The sequence below is a fragment of the Cyanistes caeruleus genome, chromosome 14, assembly GCF_971803275.1.
Source record: "Cyanistes caeruleus chromosome 14, bCyaCae1.hap1.1, whole genome shotgun sequence".
Classification (NCBI taxonomy): Eukaryota; Metazoa; Chordata; class Aves; order Passeriformes; family Paridae; genus Cyanistes; species Cyanistes caeruleus.
This window is the reverse complement of record NC_141714.1, coordinates 8,708,244-8,732,568: the sequence shown is the minus strand read 5'-3', so window position 1 is coordinate 8,732,568 and position 24,325 is coordinate 8,708,244. Positions and strand designations below refer to the sequence as shown.

At 37.8% G+C, this 24,325-nt stretch overlaps 1 protein-coding gene across 8 annotated transcripts in view; it reads right to left on the bottom strand.

Moving 5' to 3' along the window:
• Nucleotides 1-829: 829 nt before the first annotated feature.
• Nucleotides 830-24,325, bottom strand: part of ACSL4 (acyl-CoA synthetase long chain family member 4) — a 43,551-nt gene continuing 20,055 nt past the window's right edge. For 2 of the 8 annotated variants that reach the window (XM_023926115.2, XM_086850639.1), the window contains exons 2-16: nt 19,887-19,933; nt 16,996-17,510; nt 16,513-16,690; nt 14,660-14,769; nt 14,437-14,575; nt 12,535-12,685; nt 11,299-11,422; nt 9,728-9,799; nt 7,991-8,130; nt 7,380-7,552; nt 7,097-7,171; nt 6,691-6,882; nt 6,083-6,197; nt 5,220-5,377; nt 830-3,409 (exon numbers count right to left, since the gene is read on the bottom strand). In XM_023926115.2, coding sequence (XP_023781883.1) covers nt 3,252-3,409; nt 5,220-5,377; nt 6,083-6,197; nt 6,691-6,882; nt 7,097-7,171; nt 7,380-7,552; nt 7,991-8,130; nt 9,728-9,799; nt 11,299-11,422; nt 12,535-12,685; nt 14,437-14,575; nt 14,660-14,769; nt 16,513-16,690; nt 16,996-17,328 — 2,118 coding nt within the window. In that variant the 5' untranslated portion in view covers nt 17,329-17,510; nt 19,887-19,933 and the 3' untranslated portion in view covers nt 830-3,251. Of the gene's footprint in view, nt 3,410-5,219; nt 5,378-6,082; nt 6,198-6,690; nt 6,883-7,096; nt 7,172-7,379; nt 7,553-7,990; nt 8,131-9,727; nt 9,800-11,298; nt 11,423-12,534; nt 12,686-14,436; nt 14,576-14,659; nt 14,770-16,512; nt 16,691-16,995; nt 17,511-19,106; nt 19,274-19,886; nt 19,934-24,325 lie in introns of those variants that run through there. The other 6 variants (XM_023926116.2, XM_086850641.1, XM_086850635.1 and 3 more) reach the window with 5 other exon arrangements.

Genomic DNA, 24,325 nt, shown 5'->3' with positions numbered 1-24,325 from the left:
GGTTTAAAATACTATGTTTCTTTTAAAATACCAAATCATCCATTTTGCTTCATGCTAACTTACACCCTGTTCTTCCTCTTTCCCTGAGGCCAGCTCTTTGTGCCTTTGTCAAGGTAACTGTGCATGGAGTTGCAGGTTAGTGACCTCATGGCATGTGCCATTCCTCCTCAGGCCAGCTAAACCACTTTAATCTTCCTTCAGAGCTGAAGCTTTCTAGTCCCCTGTTGTGGTAGTTACACTCTGGCTTTCTCTAGACAGACTGGCTTTTGAGGTGGGGGGCTTACATATAATCTTAGACCAGATAAGCCAAAACTGGATTTTGTTTCTCTTTGAATTTGTTTCCTCAATCTTAAAAGGATGATTTAAAATTCTTAAACCTGCTTTCTGAAGAACTTCCAGCATTCCAGAACCATCAGCAGTTCATGAACCTCTCCCTCACATGTCAGTCCCATGGTGTATGTCCTTTCAGCCCAGCACAATATAAACAGCATCTATAACATCTGTAACTATTGCATAATGATTTTGAAATGATTTACTATCTCTTCATCTGCATCCTAGTTCCTTCTTTTTAATGGCAAGAATTAAACACTCTTGCTCATTCTGTTTCTCCTCCATAAGCTCAGTCAAGAAAAGAATTTAGAATTCATTAAAATGAAGGATAAAGTTCTTGCCCAACTGCAAGGTATTTGCAAACAACTCCTGTATTTGAAGGCAGTCTGGTGTAATCTTTCCCCTTCTCCAAAGGTACTTGAAAAGCTGGTGATGTAGCAAATTGTCCTTTCAGTACATCCACCTCTAGTTCACTCCTTACAAGAAAAAACAGGCCCACTGGAGGTTTGGTTTTTATTAACTGAAGTATCGACTCATTGCTGCTGCTTTTGATCAGTCTTTGTAAGGTAGGCTCAATTTCAAACAGAATGTGAGGCACAGAACAGGAATGAGAGAGCTTGTGCAACATAAATATCTTCCAAAACACAAACTCGTTGAACCATTTAAGCTGCATTCCACTTTTGAAATGTTAACATTGTATATGTATGTACACATATTTTGAAAATAGTAATCCTCAGTCAATCAAGACACAGAAGATAAAATACATTTCATATAAATACATTCATGGATTAAAAAAAATAGTCTTATAACCTGCTGACAGACTTGAGTGTAAGTATCTTTCTTACATCTATTTCACTCTGTGATGCTAATAGGCAGACTAAAGGCTATTTAATAGAGACCAGTTTTAAAACACGGAAAAACTGGTAACATGGCTCCAGGACCACGTAACTTTAAAAGTTGCTACTAATACAGGAAGTATTTCCTGTTGTCAAAAAACAACTGTGTATCTTAAAAAAAAAAATTAGAAAAGCTATTTCCTTGTTTCTTTAAGTGACTCTTGTAGTTCCATGCATGACTGGATACTGTTGCCTTTATATAACAGATTTTCTTTCTCTCTTTCCCCTCAGGGTTCTTGGAAGGTGAGCTGGCATTGTTCTGGACTAGCCAGAGAAAATTATACATGGTGAAGTTGGTCCTCAGGAGAAGGGATGGTTTACTTGAAGAGTGTAGAGCCATCATTTATTTTTACCAAAGTCTATTTTGGAAAATACAAATGCATATACATGCAGAAAAGGAAAAACTTGTCCTGAAATTGCTAGCTCATGTGTTCAAGAGAAGCAATGTACACAATATTTTACGTTCTGTACAGTGATAATACGAAATAATGTTTTTTAATCATCATATACACAACACAAATATTATTGAAAGCTATAAATACTTTCAAATGAATTTGCAATATAGAGCAATTGAGGGCTACAGCTGTACAAAATGTAAGCAACATATATAAAACAATTAAGAAAGTGCAAAGCAGAACAGTATCAAGAGGCTCTACTTTTTACAGCACTTATGGTTCAAGTGTGAAGAGCTGGCAGGGAGGCAGGAGCTCAGCTACAATTCAAAAGACACAGTACAGGATTCGGCACACAAAATGATGGACTATTATTAAATTATATTTTCCTCCTTCTTCACAGCTATGACTTCCAGTTAATAAGAGAACATTTTTATAATGAACTTCTGTAAAGAGTGATTTGTCCTTATTTACATGTTTCCAGGAAACAAAGATTCCCTGGCGACAGACTACTTGTCTGTAAGTAAAACAAGACCAGACAGGGAAACTCTTGTTGGTTTCTGGTTGCTTTGTCATGCTTACCATAGTTAAAAGGTGAACAGAAATACCTTCCATAAAGGAATGCAGATACTTAAAACCTGATCCTCAAAGTTATGTCCAAGTAACCTGTACCAATACTCATGTGTATGTGAAGGTCTAGAGAATCAGTGCCTTAAAAACATCAGCTACCTCTCAAAAAAACCCACCAAAGCTCTTTGAGTTTCAAGTCTGTTTAGAGATCACTGCCCATCAGTTTCACAGCTGTTTGCCAGATTCAAGTTCTGCATTCAGGCACTGATTTCTCACCAGCAACCCAGAGTAGTGCAAGTCTTTGTTCTCTTTTATACTCTGTGTCCAGTGGAAAGCTCTTCTTGAATTAAAATGCAATGACAATTAAAAACCTATTTGGTGAGTTGGAAGTTGAAATAATTCAATCCTCTTGAGTGAAATTTCTTATAACTTGTTTTTAGAAAGCTTTTCAGTTCACCTTTATTTCAGTAAGTGTACTTTCTATTCTTTTGTAGGCACTGTAAATGTTCAAGATACTGATATGGAGAAGAATTCATTCTCAAGCAGTACATTATTACTGATCTCTAGCAAGTTCTTGGCTACTGCTGTTGTCTTGGCTTTGTTTTTAAATGGAGAAAGGTAGACATTAGATACTCCCTTTCCCTCCTTGCTAGAGGGAAGTATCTTAATAAAAGTGTTTTATTATGACAGAAAAATCATCACAATTACATTATTTTTTTCTCTGTGAAATACAGGTCAGACTTCAGCACAAGTCAAAGAGAAGTTGTAAGCAGTCTGAATATGCTAGAGAAACAATAAAATTACCTGGTCACACTGCTTCACATAATGATGTCTGTCTCAAAACTGGAGATGATCCCATGAAACTCTATGAAGACCATCAGTGTCCAATCTGCTAATAATTAAGAATTTGGAGTCTAAGATATTCTCTGTTTCACTTGATAGAGATTATAGAAACAGTCATCCATCTGGTGTATTTTTTGAATGTGTGTTATCTACAGTATACACAGACATCCAAAACTGAGGCATGAGAAGGATGTAACAGCTGCCTGGTCAGCAGAGCTGTTTATTTGCCTCCATACATTCTTTCAATGTCATTGAGGTAATGGTTTTTCAGTTCTTTCCTTTTCAGCTTGAAAGCATCTGTTACCAACCCAGTCTCAGGGGTCCATGGTTCAGGGCTTAACCGGACCTTGATGGGTATTTCAAATCTTTCTAATTTCACTGCAAGAACAAGAACAAAGAAAAGCATGACTTTGATTACAAATCCAAATGAAATACTAATTCATGCTCCCTAAAAATCTGGTCCACAGATTAAGTGATTAAGTGGTGTCCTACTTAATGAAATAACCTTACAGAAGGGCCACAGGAAAATTTCATCCTGTGCCATCACTGAGTGCTGCTTAGTACACAAGTACTCTAATAACACTCTGTTTTTAGAGCCGATATTGGATGTGGCAATGAAAAATCTAAAGCTTAAAACAAATGACTGAGTAGCCTGAAGCTCTGAGACTACTGCCACAAGAGCATACACTGAAATCTACAGTTGTATCTTTGTTACAGGAATGGAGTAACTAGATTAACTCAGACTAGCTGGACATGCTTCATATTTAAATTATAATGAAGTACTTGTACACTTTCCCTAGCTGAATGTTTCTTTCCTATATTTTTTTATTCCTAAAAGTCTGTTTAGAGTTCAAAACAAAGGGACTTCTTTCTAGTTTTATAACATTAGCCACTTACTTTCCCTTCAGCTGGAAGCAGTGGCTTGGCACACGTACAGCCTCATGGCAACCAAGGCTGCTTCTCTCTCTTGCACAGGTAATAGCCCAAGAGGGAGAAGCAAGGGAGGAGAAATGGAACTGCTTGAGGGGGAAGGGCAGAAGCAGAAAGAACAGCACAGGGAGCTGCTGCATGTGCCCAGTACTGCCTGGAGTTTGCTACCAGCTCCTGGGTAGGCTGGGAATGGGATCCAGAAACATGGACTTGTAGTTAAATTCCAACACAGCCTCTGGGGGGCAGCAGAAATGGAACCCAGAAGTTCCTCTGCCTTTCTAACTTCAGCTGCTATCAAGACGTGCTGCTGCCTCTCACTTAGGTGTGTGCCTGCTCATGATGAAGGTGCATCATGCTCTGCTAAGAACGAGAACCACCTCTTTAAAATAGTTTTGAAAAAAGTTTCACATAAATTAGTTGTATCTCAATAGTAGATTACTATCTAGAAGGCAGAAAGAATGTATAAGCAAAGGGTTTAAGTACACAGAGCTATATGGACAGTAATCTGCCCAATTCACCGTAAAAACCTCCAGGGATTCAAGTGTTTAAACCCAAGCCTTAAACATATGGATTGATTTATTTTTTTCAAGGTAAGGCTCAATAGTGCCTTTCATTCTTGTTTTCTTATTTTCAAAAGGCAGATTCTCCTCTGTGCTCAAGAGAAAGTGCTTAGCATGTGCTTAAGTGCAGCTTTTACCGCTTCCTTGTATGAGGTGCCAAGTGCTTTAGAGACTTTCTTCCCCACTGAGTTTACTCATATTTTTGTCCTGTAAAGGACTGATGACACTTCTGATCATTCAGTACCACAGCAAGGAGTAGCAGGCTTTTAAGCCTCTACAGCCACAAGGATCATGGCTGTTAAAAGCTATAGGGAACAAAGCTGTATGGGGAAAAATGCTTTGAAATCTCTTGTTGAACCAGTTTCCTTACCAACAAATGCCTTTCAACTTTTCTTCCAATTAACACCTCTTTTGGACTTTATTTTAACCATATTAGACAAGCAACTTGTCTCCCGAATTTAGCTGAAAAAACCTTCAGATATTTCATAAAAACTACAAGTAGTATAGTAATCAATTCAACCAGTATTATGTAAATACCAGGGATAATATGCAACAATTTCATATGATCTTTGCCTTGATAAATGATTAAGTTTTGGCAGATACAGAGAAATTGGAAGAAGGAGGAGCAGTCAGTGAGGATAATGACAGTTTTTGCTGGATAAGCCCCCATGGCCAGCAGGATATGCTGTGGTACTTACTCTTGTTTGCCACTTCTTTAATCTCTCGCAGTATTTCTGCTTCCATTGTAGGATTGTTACAAATGTCCACCCAGCTTCCACTGATGCCTTTCTGCTCAGCCAGTGCTGTCAGCTTCTTCTGGTTAGGGACCACAAAACTGATCACATAGGACTGGTCACTACACAGAGTGGCAAGAGAAGGAAAAAAGGTCCAGTCAAGACTTTAATTTCAGGGTGTAAATTACCTGCTGTTGGACCCACAAATACGCAGGGCTTTCTGAACTGAAGTTATTCCACCATACAGAATCCTTCTTGTGCATTAAGTCTTCACATGTGATGGCTTATCAAGAAGATATTTTAAGGTAGCTTACAACATCAGGTTTGATCAAAATAAGGCTTTGCTGTCATTTCACTCATGCACATCTCAGTTTAGCTCCTCAGCTAGACATGGGGTTTAACCACTTCTCTGCAGCTCCCCCTCATGTAGGGAGAGAGGGGAAGATATTTGGACTATTTCCAAAACCCACTGGAAAGCTTTGGATCAGGTGCAAAGTGTCCAGATTAACTTTTTACAGGTATTCTGACAGCTAAAACACATGCTAAATATAATGATACATAATGATATATACTTGCTTAGGGAAGGGATGGGGTGGAACAGAAGCATATCTGGATAGGAAAAATGCCAACAGAAAAATAGGTAATTTCTTCAGCTTTTAGGGAACCTAGGAACCTGTGCTTCTTCAGACATGCTGTTTGTAACCAGTACTCTGATGGAGGGGGTTATTAGAAGGAAACTTAGAAAACTAGTTGGATCAGAGAAGCGGATCAGGGACTGTACTTCATGTTTACTCTAAACAGAATTTCTAAATTAATACTGCTCTTACCTTTTGGCATAAGCACAGATATTGTCAATCAATGGGCAGTTCTTCAGTGCTGCCTCTACTTTGCCCAGAGATACATATTCTCCTGCTTGTAGCTTTACCAAGTCCTTCTTACGATCTAGGAGTCAGGGGAAGGGAAAAAAAAAAACCCTGTTTAATTTAAATGTAAGCATTTCCACAGATTCATTTCCATACTTACTGTGTTTTGTCTTTTGTGCTATGATCTTAATCACATCTTAATAGACAAATTTTAAAGGAGCTAATAGCTGCAAAACTTAAGATTTCTGTAAAAAAGTGTTATAGCACTACACTTTTTGTCACATAGCTTGTAGGAAAGGACTCTTATTTTAAAGCTTTGTAATTAATACAAAAGTTATTGTTAAAAGGCCCAGTGCTAAATTTAGATAATGATAATATCACAGGAAATGGCATCACTTCCAAAATTTTACTTCAGCTATAAGAACTTTTGGAAATGTGTTTTACACTAATTCTGTAAATAGGTAACCTTAAGTAGATTAGCCCAGGCAAAGCCAACAGTATGAATAACATGTTTATAATTATGGTTAGTCCATATCTTGTAATATATTAAGGTATCAAAAACTGAAGCTCACCTATGATCTGCAGACACCCATCTGGATGAAATTCCCCAATATCTCCTGTACAGAACCATCTCTGGCCATTCTCATCAACAGAAAACTCTTCTGTTGTCTTCTCTTCATTTTTAAAATATCCCATGGAGACGTTGGGTCCACCAATTATAATTTCTCCTCTAGGATTAGGCTTGTCTTTATTGGTATAGCCCCCTGAAAACAACACAGTCCCAAGCAATTATCTTGAATTTATATATCCTTCTGCTAAGAAAATACCTTGAAACCACAGCATGAATTTAAAGCATGCTAACTGATGACTTTGATAAAAGATAAGCAATTACTTCATATGCCTCACATAGGTAAGCAGATAGGCAAAGATACCAGCAAGGCTAAATTACTCTGAAATCAAAACTATTACTACTCTCACCTTCTTGCCAGTCTCTCAGTTTTATTTCACAACAAATAAGAGGAGCTCCAACTCTGCCAGTGCTGTAATCAGCAACTTAGGGAGAGAACAAGAAAGAAAAGCAAGATATTTTTTGTTATTTGAAATATGAATATGGTGCATCTTATCTCAAGTTACTTCAGTGCAGAACTACAGCTGTAGTATTGTAGATGTATTTTGACTTGTTTTAAAAGAATTAAAAATCACCAAATGCCCATACGTGTCTATTTCTTAACTTACGTATTTCCATAGATGTTTTAACTACCTTCTGTAATGGTTCCGGCTCCACACGTTTCTGTCAGTCCATAGCCTTGACCAACAGGACAGCAGAAACAGATGTTCATGAATCTTTGTGTTTGAGGTGAAAGTGGTGCTCCTCCAGAAAGCATCATACGGACATTCCCTCCTAGCAAGGCCTTTACTTTTTTAAACAGTAGTCTTGAAAGAAGACAACAAGCATTAAAAATTATTCACTTAGCTCACTCCTACAAGAAGACACAAACCTTCCTTACTTCCTATCTGGAATGCCTTAAAAATTAACTTTTTCCCAGATTTTAGTAGACAGCAGGGCTAATCCAAACCCATTACCTCTTGTGTAACACTTTAAGGAGGCAGAGTTCCCGTAGCTTAACAAACATTCCAGTTTTATCACTTAAAAAAAGCAGTGCAATGAAAATGAACCAGGCAGCTGTTTGGAAGATTAGTCATTACTTTGAAATACCTGTTTCCAGTAAGAACTTGGACTACTTCAGTTACTCATTAGGTGTTATTTGCTTGTTGGATGAGAACGGTCTGATAGCTCAGAGGATTATTCTTTTAGACTGTCCTAACAGATCCCAAGCCAGAAGGCACCCTTGGCCCATGAATGCTACTTACATGTTACAGAGAGGTGCATCATATCCTCTCTTGATCTGTTCCAATTTGTAGTCATAGCCTATCTTGAACAGAGTTCTCTGAATATAGTTCATCTCTTGTACTTTACTCATGACATTTTTATAAATTCTGTCCATTATTTCCTACAAAGTGTTAATAAAAGGAAAATTACCATGTGGGACAGACCAGCATGTGTGAATTCAATCTCATGTCATAAGTAATCTCCCTCCTCATTATTCCTCCTTTAAAATGGATAATAACAGTGAAAATCTTTGCATCAAGCGGTTAGGCAGTGCTTAAGTGCAATGCTTTTAACATGTAATAATGAGCCAATTCATAGACCATTGCAGCTTGGAACTATTCACACCTGAACCTGTACTTAAACTGTGACAAACTGATTTAGAAAATTTTAAATTCAAGTTTAACTCAATATCTTTGTTAAAGGTTGGTATATTCCCCTCAAGATGTGTTGTGCTTGGGAATGCTGATACTGTACTTTATTCACAGCAATTGGTAAGTACAAGGGAATGAACTAGGAGAATTCTTTTCACCATTTCCTTTTCCAAGAGAATTCTTAAACTTTCAAAGCAACATGATTGCAGTAATTCTAATTATCTGACAAAACCCCACCATAATTCTGTCACAGACCAGAGATTAATTTCCATTAAAATAATAAGCTTATGGTCACCCAAAGACACAGAACTTAAAACACTTCTCAGACTGGTGAATATTTAATAGAAGTTTAACGATTGTGCTTCAAAACAAACTTAAAGTAGCCAATGTTTTGAAGTATTTGTGTGCTTTCTCTCCATTAAATAAATTTAAACGGATATTTTCCAAAAGGTTGGAGTTCTCAGACGTATTAGTTGTCACTATGTTAATTATTAAGAAGACAACCAAGCCTTTATATGTGCTTATGATTTTATAAAATAAAAGAATGCAAGTGACTAAATAGATTTTAAAACTCCTGGCTATTCTAAAATGTTGCAGAACAAGCAGATCCAACCAAATTAGACTAAATCTTCCTACTCTCTCCCCACCACCATGTGGCACCATCTAGTGCTACCAGTTTTATGAGCCACAGATTTGACAGGATCCTAAAAGCAGGAGGATGCTGTGATGGCAGCACATGTGAGGAGAGCCTTGGTACCAGGACAACAAACATTTGTGGAGTTTTTGGATAGCACCACAGCCGTGTGGAGTGCAGGAGCCTGATCACTCCCAGAGCGGTGTAAGCTGCATAAGCAATAGGAGTTAGTCTCGTGATCGCTCTTTCCTCTGAGAGAATGCTAGGCCTGGCCTGCTAACCTTGAGATCAGCAAGAGAGACTCAACCTCAGTGTTACCTTGACTTGCTAAGTCTGTGACTGAGACAAATGTCCATATCCTTAAAGTGTTCTTACCACAACCACCCTGTTTGTCCCTGTGCAAAAAGGAGTTCCAGACTGTGACTGTGTCCTATTGTAGTGTCAGTATGCCAGTAAAACACCATTTGTAACTACTGAAACATTTACAGGTTTAGATCAAAAAGGATCTGGCTTTATTACAGGCAGACTCTTGTGCTAATCTGCAGCATCAGTACTCAGTTCAATCCGCCAAAAGGTGGAATGTCTGTGTTTGCTCTTTTCCTATGACAGTTACTTACATGTGAAGAGAAAAACATGTTAGTAAATACATTTTTCTAGCATAAAAAAGACAGAAAACACTTTTTTGCTGGACATATCTGCTTCTGCATACTTACAGGCACAGCTGCCATCAGTGTAGGCTTAAGTACAGTACAGTCTCCTTTGCTTCCCTTCTTAATTTTACTCGACTGTAATAAGGAAAACAATGTCAATTTATGAAGCTGAAAACCAAACAGTGCTTCAAAATTAAAGGACTAGCATAGCAAAAGGAGAAGATACATTCAAATATCTTCCCCTGTTCCTGTGTCATTTTCCCCCCATTGTTATGGAAAGGGTAATGATTAATCTATTTCAACCAAAATACTCAATCTTTTACAAGTTCACTTTGTTTATCTTTCTCTTACTTCCTCCCTCTAGTACTTGCTTTTGTTGGAGTCTGGGATACAGAGTGTGTGCCCTCGTTTCTGATACTTAGTTCTAAGATCCAGAAAAACACTGAATTTCATATAATATGAAATTCATGAGCATGTTTTCATGGTGATACATGAAAACAACTGTTAAAGTTAGATAGAAAAAGCTAAAAGTGTGTGTAGATTAGAAAGTTTTCTTAAGTCACTGGGTGAAAAAGTTAGTTTAGAGAACAGGAGACAAGATGGAGGATTTAGGGTGTTGTTCCTTGTCTCTTCTTCTTTCTTCTTCATGTTCTTCTCCTTGAGGTTTTTGGGCAATAGTAAGTGATTGGACAGAAAATGCCACAGTGTAGCACAGAGGTGATGGGTCATTGGGTCATTAAGAAAAATAATATACATGTCTATTGTTAATTGAGTAAAAATAGGTATAAAGATAAAAGAACTGCGTAGTTTGGGGTCATTTTGTGCATCAGACATGAAGTGAGCCACAAGGCCTTGTTGTACTATCAGATGAAAGAAATGTACCAGATTACAAAGAATTAACCTTGTGCAGCCAATCTGGAGAGACCTGCCAAGTTTTGTGATGACCTTCTAATAAACATGAGAAACAAGATTCTAACGAGCTTGGGAGTTTTCATCAAAACTAGAGAACTGAGATAAGCAGGGCTCCCCACGAGAGAGGATCCCAAAAAGAATTCAGTCCAAAGGAGGCTGAGAAAACCAGGAAGAAAAAGAAAAATAAAGAAGAAATGCAGCAGAATCAGAGAAACAGAAAAAGGATTTTTTAGAGAAAAGTCACAGCTTTCTCCTCCCTCTCTGGGAGCTTGTTTTGCTTGATGCAAATCTCTCTACAAGCAAAACATACAGAGGTATCTATTCTGGCTGAATTTATTCTTATTTATCTGAATTGTTAAAGGGAAAAAGGCAAAGGTCTAAATAGATCTGCACCAAATTTAAGATCACTTTAAACAGTTCAGCTGATCTATTAAGAGCTGTTCTTACCCTGTTATCTAGTGGATAATGCTATAGGCATTCATTAGGATTGCTTTAGATTTGCTAAGTATCATAAAAGCAAAGGTTTTAATAAAATTTGTATGGTACAACCCATCACTGTTCTTCACCAGGAAGGTTAATTTGCATAATTTTCTGAAAAAATTTACATTTCTAAAGTGCGCCATCTACATCAACATTTCTTTACTGAAGGAGGAAGCTAAGCAAGGAGAGAACAGGCTGCCAAAGCTAAAGTTTGTTCCCCACCTTGCTCTGCTAGCCCTCACCTGATCTGAGAGAGTGAGAGGAGAGGAGTAACCAATCCTGCAGCCGTAAGTGATGCAGGAAACTTCCGCTGTCAGTTCTAACACGTGGGCCAGAGGCAAATAACCAATATAAGTGTCCTTGGGTCTGGGAAAGAAAAAATAATTAACCATGAGTCACAAGTGGCCTGAAAATACCATTTATACATTTTATTGTGTGCTTAGTTATTACTTTTTGATTCACCTGGATCACAGGTGAGCTTATTCTCCTGCACAGAAGACAGGTGTTATTTCAGCCACAGTATATAAACAAATTGGGGAAATCTGCCCTTACTGAAATCAATATAAATGACAGGATTTGCCTTGTTTTCTAGAAAACTCTGATTCCTTAGTCCTTTACTGCTATTTCCTCGTGGGAGGTTTCATTCCAGTTATGAAATTAAGGATGAAATAACTATACTTTAAAAAAATGTCCAATGATTTACAAAGCCCTGTCTGTCATCTTCTTCTAGGCTACATTACTAGAAAGAGAGCTGATTACTGAAGTAACTGAGGCTGGTTTCAGAATGTAATTGCTCAGAGATTTCTCAGCAAGAACCTTAGAGCTTAACAGCATCTTTCAGCATCTAGCCAGAACTGGGTTTATATCCTCTCACAACAGCAGTCTGGCAACAGGGCTTATTTCAGCTAATGAACCCTTTGTGAATCCAGAGACAAATACACATACTTCCATAAAAAACTTCCTCAAAACATTAATCTGAGTGAATTTTCACTTGGTTTTGCTGTTGTCAATACATAATTTATTATTTTTCTGCTCCGTCAGTGAACTGTACTTGAGTAGATTCTGCAGCAAGAGTGGTGTCTCCAGGTGGGTGAAGTACTAGGCTCTGACATGCTTCCCAAATCGATTCCACGTTCCTGAAAATGTCTAAAAACATTTCCCAAGTTGTACTAGAGAAGGACTCTTTTATATAGTGGTATCCTCTGATACTCAAAAGTGCAAAAATCCATTACAGACTTAGAGCTAAGGGTAATAATAATAGGAAAAGCAACAGAATGTGAGAGAACAGCTATAATAGCTATTTTTCAAACAAAGGAAGTTCACACACGTAAGACATATTTCTTATAAATTAAAGAGTAGTGGCCTTACAATAACCTGAAGAAACTTGATAACCAAATGCCAGTTGCAGACTCTATAAATGTGACACTTTTGGAGGTTGTTTTAGCTCTCTGTACACCAAAGACAACAGTGTTTCTTACCCCAGTCCAGGTATTCTCTCACACTGTCCTGTCATTCCAGCTATTAAGTTTTTATGCATCATCATCACTCCTTTAGGTCTCCCAGTAGAGCCACTGGTGTACATTACTAAAGCCAAGTCTGTAGGAACAGGTCTGCTGGGCAGAATGTTTGCTATGAAAGGAGGAAAACTGTTATTTATTCTTATCTTCTTTCTAGATATTATTTCTGTAATTAATCAGTGTGAAAATGTTTGTGATCAGTGTGAAACGGGTGCTTCACTGAAGGCCAGTGTAGCAGTGTGCCTCAGGGAGACAAGGAGTTAACACTGTCCCACCCCAAACCCCTTGTGAAGGGCGACCCAGATGTTCTGATTGGGTTTGAGTCCCTGGGGGGTTTCTCCCTTGCTGTGCTTCTACTGGCCCCTGACCCTCAACTCCACCCTCAAGGGTGGAAACCCTTAAGAGTTCTGTCCCTCAAAAACCCCTGCTCTGCCTCTGTTCAGGGCTCTCTGTTCTGGACCTGAATCTGTTCCCATGCTGAATAAATGGTTTCATGAACACGAGCCCGTCTCAGTTGGTGTTTCATGCTGGTCCCCAGAATCCTGCTGCTTCTCTGGACAAGATCCTGGAGTTGCGGACTGCAACAGCCAGAACAGCAAGTTTTTGCACAGTCAGTGCTGGAGAGAGTAGGTATCTAGTTTTAAGAGGAAGAGAGGGAAGGCCAATTTTGAAAGGAACAATGAGTATCTGAGCATCTACACAATCTGGGTGACACTTTTGTGATTTTGTTTTATAGCTGACTGAGTTTCATAGAAGGAGTCTTTTGAAGATCAAATAAAACTATCAAAGTCAGCAAAGGGGAGAAATACAGTACTGATAATAAACAGCAAGTTGAGTAAAAAAAAAACAAAACTAAAAAACCAACACCCAAAAAGCTTCAAGTCAGCTTTTCTATCCATCAGTCTTTCAAAGCCAAGGTTGTACAGGTAAGACCCCTTTTAACTCCCTCCACATTTTTTTTTAAAATTATTATTTTTAAATAAACCTTCCTCAGGTAAGCTGCCAGTTTAGTAGAAAAGCAGTAAACTTAGAACACTTGACTTCTGATTTTTGTTTTAGTCCTCTTAATTCTTAGGATGACAATCATCAGCTTTCATGGCTTTCACAGTGTCTGCAAGGAAGCAGCTTTTTTAGAAACTAAGCCCAAGAAAAAAACTCCATTAGGGTCATTGCTGGTCAGCACCTCAGGCTGATCAGAGATAAACAGCTGTGATGAATGTGTGTTTCCCAAAGCTCCTTTGCCAGTTTATTTCCTCCTTTATTCCAGGGAGAAATGTGGTTAATTACAGACTGCTGATGTAACGAGAACAGATCATTAGGGTTGGGTTTTCCTTCCTTAAAGCAGATGCTTACAGTCACTGCTGGCTGCCCAATGGAGCAAGGAATAAATATAACTGGTATTCCTCTAGCCTTAAGTGCTTTTCAGCTACAGCTTGGTTAAGATAATGGTAATTTCCAAGCAAAAGAAACAAAAAAGCTTTAAATGCTTTCTCCTCTTTTCTTAGAAAAAATAGTGACAATAAGATAAATAAAAGGTAAGAGTAGCAGAAAATAAAACATTAAACCAGTTTCTATTTAATTTCCTAAAACAAAGATGAAGTATTAAATTATTCTGGTTATGGTTTAGAAGTTAAAACCAAAGTTTTATCCTGATATACATGAACAAAAGATATAAAACAAAGTTTTTGTTTATTTAAACGGAGCTGGAGGATGAACTAGCAACCTGCCACTGTCTTTGCTGGTGACAAAGGCCACCCTTTTCTGGGTAGGGGGTGTTTCTGCTACACATCCCTCTTAAATCAGGTCTGATTTCACTGCTAACACTGCTTGATTAGTCAGTCCTCTGGGAAGTGATTCACTTACAGTTTTCTGGTTTGGCTCCCAGCTCTTTTACTGCCTGCATACTATGAATCTCCATGTTTTCAGGGTATTCTGATTTATTGACTGTCTTCTTGTCCACATAAATGATATGTTTCAGACAGGAGATTTGTGGCAGTGCTGTCTACAGAAGAGAAATGAAATTTTTAGTAGTGTATTGACTGAACTGTAGCGTTGCTTATAGCAGGTGAAGATGATACCAAATTACCTTAAGTTTGCTCTCAAGGAGTTCCACACTTGTGACCAGATATGATGCTCCACACTCGTTGAGACCATAGGTCACTGCCTCTTCACCCAGGGTGGCATAGAGAGTGACAACTGTCACAGGAATGGGAGAGGACATGAAAGAAGGGTTAAAATAATACTAAATGCAAAACGCTCTCGCATTAGCTTACTGGAAAGCATTCATTTGAAAATTTTCTAATTTGGAAATAAAACAGCTTTTAATTTTTCCACATCAGAAATGTTATGGCACAAGAGACCTCTGGAACAAGGAGGACAGCTGGACAGGAAGCATGTCTTTACTAAGAGCATGGCCAAATACTGGAACAGGGTTCCTAGAGAAATGGTTGATGCCCCTAGACTGTCACTGTTTAGAAGGCCTTTGAACAATGCTTTAAGCTGTAACTTTTTAGTCAGCCCTGAAGTGGTCAGGCAGTTAGAAGGAACCTATAACGATCATCTACATCCTCCTGAAATAATTCTGCTTTTTCTATAGCAAAAAAGAAATTATCAGAACAAACAGATGCATCAGAACCCAAAAATAATGTACAAAGCAATCCCAGAGTAAGCGACTAAGAGCAGGTGTTCTGCCCCTGAACTCTCTGCAACCAGAACTCAGGGGGAGAGGTGACACTCAGACATTACAGGCCACCAGCTTAAAGCTGGGCATGGCTACAGGCAGCTCTTTGCACAGTGTCAGCTACTTTCCTTGCTCCCATGGAATTAGTGATGGCAGCAAGACAGAGAATCAGACTAAGGAATCAGACTGTTTTTCATGCTGCCAGACTATTTTTAACCCAGATGGGCTACAGGAATGTCATTAAGTGCCTCCCAGGCACAATGGAGTTCACCTCTCCCTTTATCTCTCTCTACTGAAAAAAACCTTCTTTAGTATAATTTGATATCTCAAAGTGTAATCTCCAAAGACCATTAAAGGAATTTAACACTGCTGTGGGATAGGGTTCATGCAGAAGAAGAAAAAGAGTAATATTATACAGCTATTTCTTATTGCCTTTCAAAGTATAGGGATTCAGACCAAATTAACCATAGTCTCTTCCTTCAGTAGCAAGGTCATCTCTTCCACTACTGCCCCTGAATTGCCTCTCCGCACACTCTGCTATATGAGCTGCTCGTCACACAGCAGCTACTACTGCTGCTGGGAGAAAAAGAGACAGCCCAGTGTAAGCAAAAAAATGGGCTGTGGATCACAGTGTGTTGTGTACAAAATGGGAACTAGAGCACTCAGTAATCACTGCAGCTCACCAAGGAGTATGCATGCATTAACTCCCACTAGAGTTTTCAGACAGCTTGAATTTAAAAAAAAAAAAAAACAACAAAAAATAGATAATTGTACTGAATTTGAGGAGCTTACAAATGTCACCAAAATAGACTACCAACAGACTATCATATGATATTGTTTACCATTCTTCTCTTCTGATAATCATTTCATATTTTAGATGTATTATTTAGGATACAGTCAGAAAATACTATAAAAACATCCCACATTTTGTGGAGAGAAATGCAACTACTGATATCTTCAGAACATTTTAAACAACCTGAATATTAAGTGTACTATTCTGTCATTTTAGCATCTAGAACATAACTACAATAAAATAAAAAATAATACAGTTTCATAAGTATGAGCAAGTTCACTTTAGCCATCTCCACAATGCATAGAATAGACTGAAAATTTTTAACAGTCAAACCATCAGCAGAGAAAGTTTATGAAATTCTTGCATCTCCAATGATAAATCTGTCAGAGTTGAAATACCAAACAGTCAGATCTGTGCTGAGAAATGGTTCTAAAATACATTAGAAGTAACTAAGTTGAGCACTCACGAGGGAAGTTGTACTTGAAGCAGGTGAGAGCTACAATCATCCACTCAGCGCGGGTCTCACAAAATATGACAACGGTGCTTTTTGGGGTTAGTCCCAGGGCAGTCAGTCCATTCCCCAAGAAAGTAATTTGCTCGTTTACCTCTTCATAGGATAACCATCTGTAAGTTCCTAAAATTAACTTAAGAGGAAAAACCAATGAATTTTCATGACAAAAAACTTCTGGTATAGCTCTACTGGCTGATGTCAGTTGGTGCACAACACCATAAGTACACAGTCTGCCATTCATTAAGAAATTGCTTTCATTTTACTTGAAGTAGAATAAATAGTGCATCCTGTATATTCTGATATTCCTCAAGTACTGTTAAATGAATGGATTATTAGATGATGACTGAGGAAGAGATCTGAAAGGACATAAATTGTTGAGGAGAGATACAAAGCATCTCAAAACCAAGTCAGAATTAAGTAAAAAATTATATGTTTTACCTTTTTGAATACTTTTCCATTTGGCTGCATTTCATTTTCTTCACTCAGAATTTCCCTGGTTCCAAGACAGTCCTTCTTCCCAAACTTTGCTAAAGCATGGTCAAAGAGCTTGTCCAGTGTGTCTGCTCCAGGGATGTTTATGTTTGCTAGTGAATCCAGGTGAGTGACAGAGCGGTAGGGGCTCCCCGGCTTGTCTGAGATGGGTTTAGCTTTTAACCGCTTTGCCATAGCCTTTTTCTTCTCGGCATTGGTAAGAAAATACCAGGGAATAAATACCAGCATACTGTACAACCAGATTAACAAGTACACAGGCAGCAAGAGAATGGCACACATTTCTAGCCTAAATTTAATTGTGGGTATTTAAAAAAGAAACTCGTATGGAGTTCTGAAGCAGGCAAGAGTAAGGCAGCAGCGCAGAGTGGTGTAGGGAGAAGCAACAGTAGGTGAAGCTTAAGTAGTGCTGATTCAGAGCAGCTGCAAAATTTAAGTAACCTTTGAGAGCCAACAGTAGACACCTACAAGAGAAAACCAGTGCCAAGCAGACAGCAGGAAAAAGAAAGAAAAATAATTAAATTAGTAAGATTACAGTCAGTTAATTAGTTTTTGTCCTTCTAACACCTCACTTCAAAAGCATCACTGCACTATAGAGCAGTGAACTGCTCTGGGGATGAAAGAGGATGAATCTTTTCCACAGTTTTTTCTTGCATCCACAAATATTTACTTTTCACAGACTTTTCCCCATTATTTCTGTTTGAATAGTTCAAGGCTGTTGTGATGAAGTCTCCTTCACAACATAATACTGTGTTTAAGCTACTTGAGTAATGACACAATTGTGTAATTATGGGAAAGGTCAACACTTGTTTTCCCACTAAATATCTGTGCCACCAAGAAAAGGTACAGCAGATTGTTTTATGGCTTTTCAGAATATTCTATCAATTTCTATTCAGATTAAAATGAATCTTGATATATTCAAAAATAGTATCTATAGACTTCAAAGTCTACATGCTTTAATCTAAAAACTATATAACATTCAAAAATTGCTTTATTAACTTTGCTCCAGCAACTGCATTTTTAAGCTTCTATTTTCAACTCTGAATATCAGACTCTTGGAAAACGATTATGCAGCTTTGCTTTTCCAATTTCAAAAACTACTTCAATACATGCATTTCAAATTCCAAGTATGGAAAACAGAATAAAATTTGATTTTAACTCAATTTTAACTCAATTTAAAATAAAGTACAATTTGGCAAGATTTTGTCAGCATGTCAGAAATCTTCCCCCATTAAGGAGAACTGGGCCTAAGTAAGGCTAAATAAGGATGGTGAGTCAGAGAAAAACAAAACCATCACAGCAAACCCCAGTCATGGCCAGCCCACTGGCCTGGGACCAGTCTGCACTGGTATGTGAGAGACGGGTGGTTATCTTCACCTAGCAGGCAAACACAGCCTGCTAACTCATCACCCATGCTGCCACAGTGGGTAAAATAGAAGGCATAGGTGCAGGAACCAAGGGCAGAACTTCAGACAGGCAGGGCAGCCAGTGACACTAACATCCACCATCAGAGCCCAGGCTGTCATGGACACCATCTGATAAACAGAATGGATGAGAATAGGGAAATTCTACAGGCTCCATCAAGAATTAAAAGAACATAGGCACATCTCAAAATACACCTTTAATAATATATTTGCCACCCTCAAGTGCTGAGGGAGGCTACAATTTTCATTTCAGGTTAAACAAAACAACTGTTTGTTTAGCAGTTTAGCAGACAGATGTCAGTTAACAGGTTGGGATGTTATTTAATGAGAATTTCAACATTAGCAGTTGTGTTGTAGTCAATATTAACAGCTTTAATGTAATGTAAGACCTCAGTGAGAGATCTGCAGATAATTAAAACAACATGATGACCACATTAATTTTGTAATTACAATTACAGAATAAAATTACTATTGACTGATAGCATAATAAACTAAACTAAACTAACCTAAGCTCACACTTGTATGGATAAAAGTATTCTGTATGGATGAAAGTATTCTGCCTATTTATTTTTATAAAAAATGAATGTTATATTATTTTCAAAGCATACATGTTTATTCTGCTCTGGTGAACCTTACCATCAACAGCAGAAAAGAGATCAGTTTAGTTCCCAAAGCTCCAGTTCTCTAAAATGAAGTATTATTGGTTTATAACACAAATCTTGTATGATATTTTCATTCCAGTTAATTCAGTGCTCCAAAAACAGTAGTTGAGCTTGTATTTCAAAGACAAGCCAGCCACAGCTCTAAGACATAGTAAGGAAATGTCAGGACACACCCATGGTTACACATAATGCTACAAGTTAAAATAAACTCCAAGGGAACTCCAGCTGCTCCTCACCTTCCAACAATGAACAAATGACCAGGTACACTGACTTGGATAAAAAGCAGAGTTGTGAGAGTACTACAACCTATTTAATGCAATGAGACAGTACCACAGCTTTTCTTTAGGCTGCGTAGGAGCTTGTTCAGAAGTGGTCTTACTCTGAAACACTACTGGCTAATAATCAAGAACTGGCTAACTTAGGAAGGGAGGGGAGGAAGGTTGCATTTCTTTCATTTTGGATTTTCAAGTTAATTTGAAATACTTTAAAAAGTGTTTATAAAAAGAGAAAACTTAGCTAATTTGTACATATTTGTAGTAATTTAAAAGAGAATCACATTTCTATCCTGACAAAAATAAGTTGTTATTCTTTAAAAGACATCAGTTGGGAAAACTTAGTGAGTCCCAAAAAGACAACCATTGCTTTTTCCTTTGAACATGCTCATGCAAAACCCCTCTCTCTCTCTCTCTCTCTCTCTCTCTCTCTCACACACACACACACACACACACACACACACACACACACGTGTACTTACAAGGGATCTCACAGTGATGACTGAGGTTTTTTCACTGTTGATTAGATCTACAGTGAAACAGAAAAAAAGGGCATATTAGAATTTAGGATGTTTTTTACCTTGCAGAAAGGAGGAATCTTTAGAACTTCCACCTTACTGCTCCTAAGAAGCACAGGCTATGAATTTAGACAGAGGTGCAACACAGCTCATACAAGGGAGAGCAATTACAGTACTGGAAAATATTAAGGTTCCAAACTACATTGGAAGGACAAGAGATGAAGCTGCCAAAAAGGAGCTTAAATTTTATGTGACATTACTTCCTCCCTTTCATATTTAAACATGTTCTGAATGAAATTATGAACAGAAGCTTCAATGCAATTTAATTACCGATGAAACCCAGAAAGACAAAGAAGAGAGTGTGATATTCCATATTGTCCATTCTTCTGACTTAAGGCAGAACAGGAAGACCTTTGTCACTCTTGATAGGTAAGTGTCAGTCGAAACATGAACTCAGGACTACCCATGGCACATATTGCCCAAGAGAACATGAAGTGGATTTGGGGTATTGATGTAAGAGAAGAGTTTCCACACCAATGTTCTGCATTTTTATAGAGACAGTGAGGCCTCATTGGTTCCATGACCAGCGCAATAAAAGACAGCTGTGTGTAACTGTAGAGATAAGGCTCCAAAAAGTCTACTGCAGAAAGCTTTAACTGATGTTTAACCCTGTTATATTTTAAAAGTCCTTCCTGTAAGTCTAAGATTTTGATCCCTTTTATAAACTGAAACTGAATTAAAAATCCTTTGCAAAATTCTCCTACAAAGATTTTCCCTTGAAATATAAAGAAGAGGTGCTAGAATGTCTTTAGAGTAACTGGCATTTGCATGTGGCTGTATAAGTTTTTAATCCATTGCAGGATCATCCCAAACTCATGCTAAATAAATATTTATTTTCTCTTAAATATACTGTATATAACAGACTGGAAACCTAACAATTATAACAACAGGCAAAGGTACCTCCACACCAGAATTCAGTTAAAAACCAAATTTAGCTATTCAAATTACAGCTTATACCTTCAATCTCCCACTTAATTAGACGTTAACAGAAAGGATGAGATGCAATGCTCACATCAATATACCATCAAGGACACTTCAAGGTAAGACAACTACATATTACTAAAGTATAAATTATGTTCTTCATAAACTCCCTCATTCCTTACAAATAAATTTAGCACTCATGACAAATTTCACAATAACAAGATAAAACTGTTATTTGACACTGGAATACTTAGAATAGGTAATGTTTTTTATTGGTTTACAAAGCTTATTTATTATTTCTTTTGACTGTTGAACAGAATGATCCTCTTTAGATGCTTAGCTAGCTATTCTGGAAACAGCAGAGCCTCCAATTCTTGAGGCAGGAAATGCATGTGCTCAGAAAGAGTAGTGTGCGTTAGGTGTGACTACAAGAAAAAATCAAAAAACCAAAACAAAACAGATGTTGTTCCTCTCCTAGATAGCTGTTTTTCAGCATTTCCAAAGGATTTTCCTCAGGTAAAGCAGCTTGTATCAATTTTGAAGTGGTCTTTGCAATGACATGTTGCAGCGTTTATGCTGGAAACCTCCTCATGAGGTAATGTTTCACTTACGGCTTTTATATGCTAGGTGTTAGCAAAAATGCTATAGTCCAAGTTTAATCCTGACTGACACTGTACTTTATGGGCTGCTAGAGACAGAAGAGATGTTCTCTAAGTATAATCTGACTTTTATATCCTTAATTAAAAGTTCAGACAGATAATATGAAACACTGTACTCCTGTCCTGTAGGCAGGGTCACAGAACAGAATCTGAAATCAAAGCACACATTCTGGAACAGGAGAGACATTACTCTCTTCCTAATTTAACTCAAATCTAAGAAACAACTAGCAATTATGTTTTTTAATATAGAAAAAAAAGCCCTTTTAAATAGTAACAAAAGCTTATGGGACTAAGGGCAAAAGTAAGAGCAGAAGTGTGTATGGGGAACAGAGAGGCTTTATGCCTCGGGAAGTGACTTCTCAGAGGAGGAAATGCCCTAATCTTCTCTGCTTTTGTCTCTCCAAACTGAACAGAATCAACTTACTCAGCATTTACACACAGTATGAAAATTTTTAAGTGTAATTAAATTCTAACGAAGTACCTGTAGCTAGAAATTTTATCCTATGCAGTTTAACTTCAATAAAGCAGCAAATTATTATTTCAATAGGAAAGGCTTTAATAAGCCCAAGCCCAAAACACTCTAAAGGCTTAGTAGTGAAAGTATAACAACACTGTTTATAATCCTTCCTCTGGTGTTTAAAAGCTTGCCATGAATCCAGTTTACTATGGAATAACATGATTAGAAGAAAACACAACTTCATTTTCTGTCTGCTTCAAACATTGTGTTAGGAAAGTCACTAGTAAGAAAGATAACATTAGAGAGAAAAAGGGCTGTGTTTTAGTTGGTGAAGAAAACCGGACTCTGCAAAGCAGATTGTTTTTAGTTTAAAAGCAACACCAGAGGAAGTCTGGTTCCTCTGCATCAGAGCTCTTGGAGCTCTTGCCAACTTCAAATGGAGAAACAATTCTGATTTTAGCATGAGTGCTTAGGGCTGACTCAAGTCAGGAAGTTCTGAAATCTTCCAAAACAATCCAGTATGAGTAAGTAACAACCATTTCTGGAATTTCTCCATCATCCAGGAAGATATAAACATTTTGGAAACCACAGTAAGCATTCAGGATTTGCAACTGGAAAAGTGGTTTTATACAGTAAAAAAAAAAAAAAAAAAAAAAAATTATTTGACCCGAGTAAGTATATGGGTATTCAGCTAGTCAGTTTTTGAAGGCAACTTAGTTGGTATTTAGTCATCCTGAATTTGTTCCAGTACATGACAGTACCAGGCTGGAATTTCAAAAAGACATGATACAAAAACTAAGAAATACCACATAGCAAGGAAGATGCAGCACAATAAACAAATGAGTACATACTGTCAGGCTCTCAAGTTTTGATTTTCCAGATTTATACCTAACACACGCAAGTATGAGAAAACATTTCCATAGCTGAGAAAACTGTGATCAAATAGCAGTAAGAGTTAGAAGAATCTGGTAGCTAATTAAAACTTAGTTGGGGTTTGAAAGATTGAAGGAAAAGAAACTGAAGGGAATTATTCCGTTTTTACACCATGTCAATGTTTTTACAAAAACAAACTCCAGAAATATTAATGCAGGTTACTCATGGTAGGAAAAGGTTCATGAGGTCTCATTTTTCTTTCTTTCTCACAGGCATATTTTCTTCTTGTAAATTTTGGTACATCACAAAGGGCAGTGAAAATCCAGAGAAAGCCTAACCAAACCTAGCCAATTTTCAGAAGTAATTTTCTGTGCTCTGGCAATGCAATAGCAGCTCAAAGCCTGAGAGCTCTCACTATGCATACAGTGTAAATACTGGTACCTATGCCCCAACAAACAGGGAGAAGGGAAATCAGTTGTATTGGATCCTGATACAAGTTTAAATATATACATTCTACTTGAAAGAGCAAAATCACAGGTAGTATTAGGAAACTATGTTTCTCTTACTGCTGCTTAAAAAATACTGCTGCTTAAGACAGTATTTTACTCAGCTAATAGAAAAAGGGAAGATTTATTTTGGTTTTCAAGAAAAATATTATTGTTGTCCTTTATGTTCATTGCTTCTGCTTACTACCTCAGAACATATATGCACTTAAAAGTCAATCAGGAAAAAAAAAAATCAATTTGCAAGTGTCAAACATCTATTTCTGCTTTACTGTAGTGGAAGACAGCCCAGCCACACTGACACAGTATTTCTCAATTATCTAAGAGCTGGGTGTGAAACTCTCTCCCAATTTGTAACATGAGTGCAAGCAACTATTTGGTGAAAGGGTAAGAGCTGTTTCAACGCCCCAAAGGCAGAAAATGTTAAAGGCCAAGGCAAGATTCCACAATTGAAAAATGTCCATTGAGACTATGCTGAATTGGGAAAGTACTTCCTCTGACCCACCTGTTCCTTTGTCTCAAATTCTATACAGTACCTGTCCTGTGAGTACCTAAGACTCTCTCACTGCAGCCTTGTTTCTCCCACAGGCTGTACCCAGCCTGCACTGTGCTCTGGTCACAGCCTGGACTGCACAGCCTGTCAAGTCACAGAACTACAGAATCATAGAATGTTAAGGGGTTGAAATGGACCTCAAAGCTCATTTTGTTCCATCTCCCTGCCCTAAGCAGGGACACCTTCTGCCTGAACAGGTTGCTCAGGGCCCTATCCAGCCTCACCTTGAATAACTCTAGGAATGGGGCATCCACAGCCTCCCTGTTCCAGTGCCTCATCACCCTCACTATAAAGCATTTCTTCCTATTACCTAACCTTAATTTTCCCTCTTTCAGTTTGCACTCTTTCCCCCTTATCCTGTCACTAGAGTTCCTCAC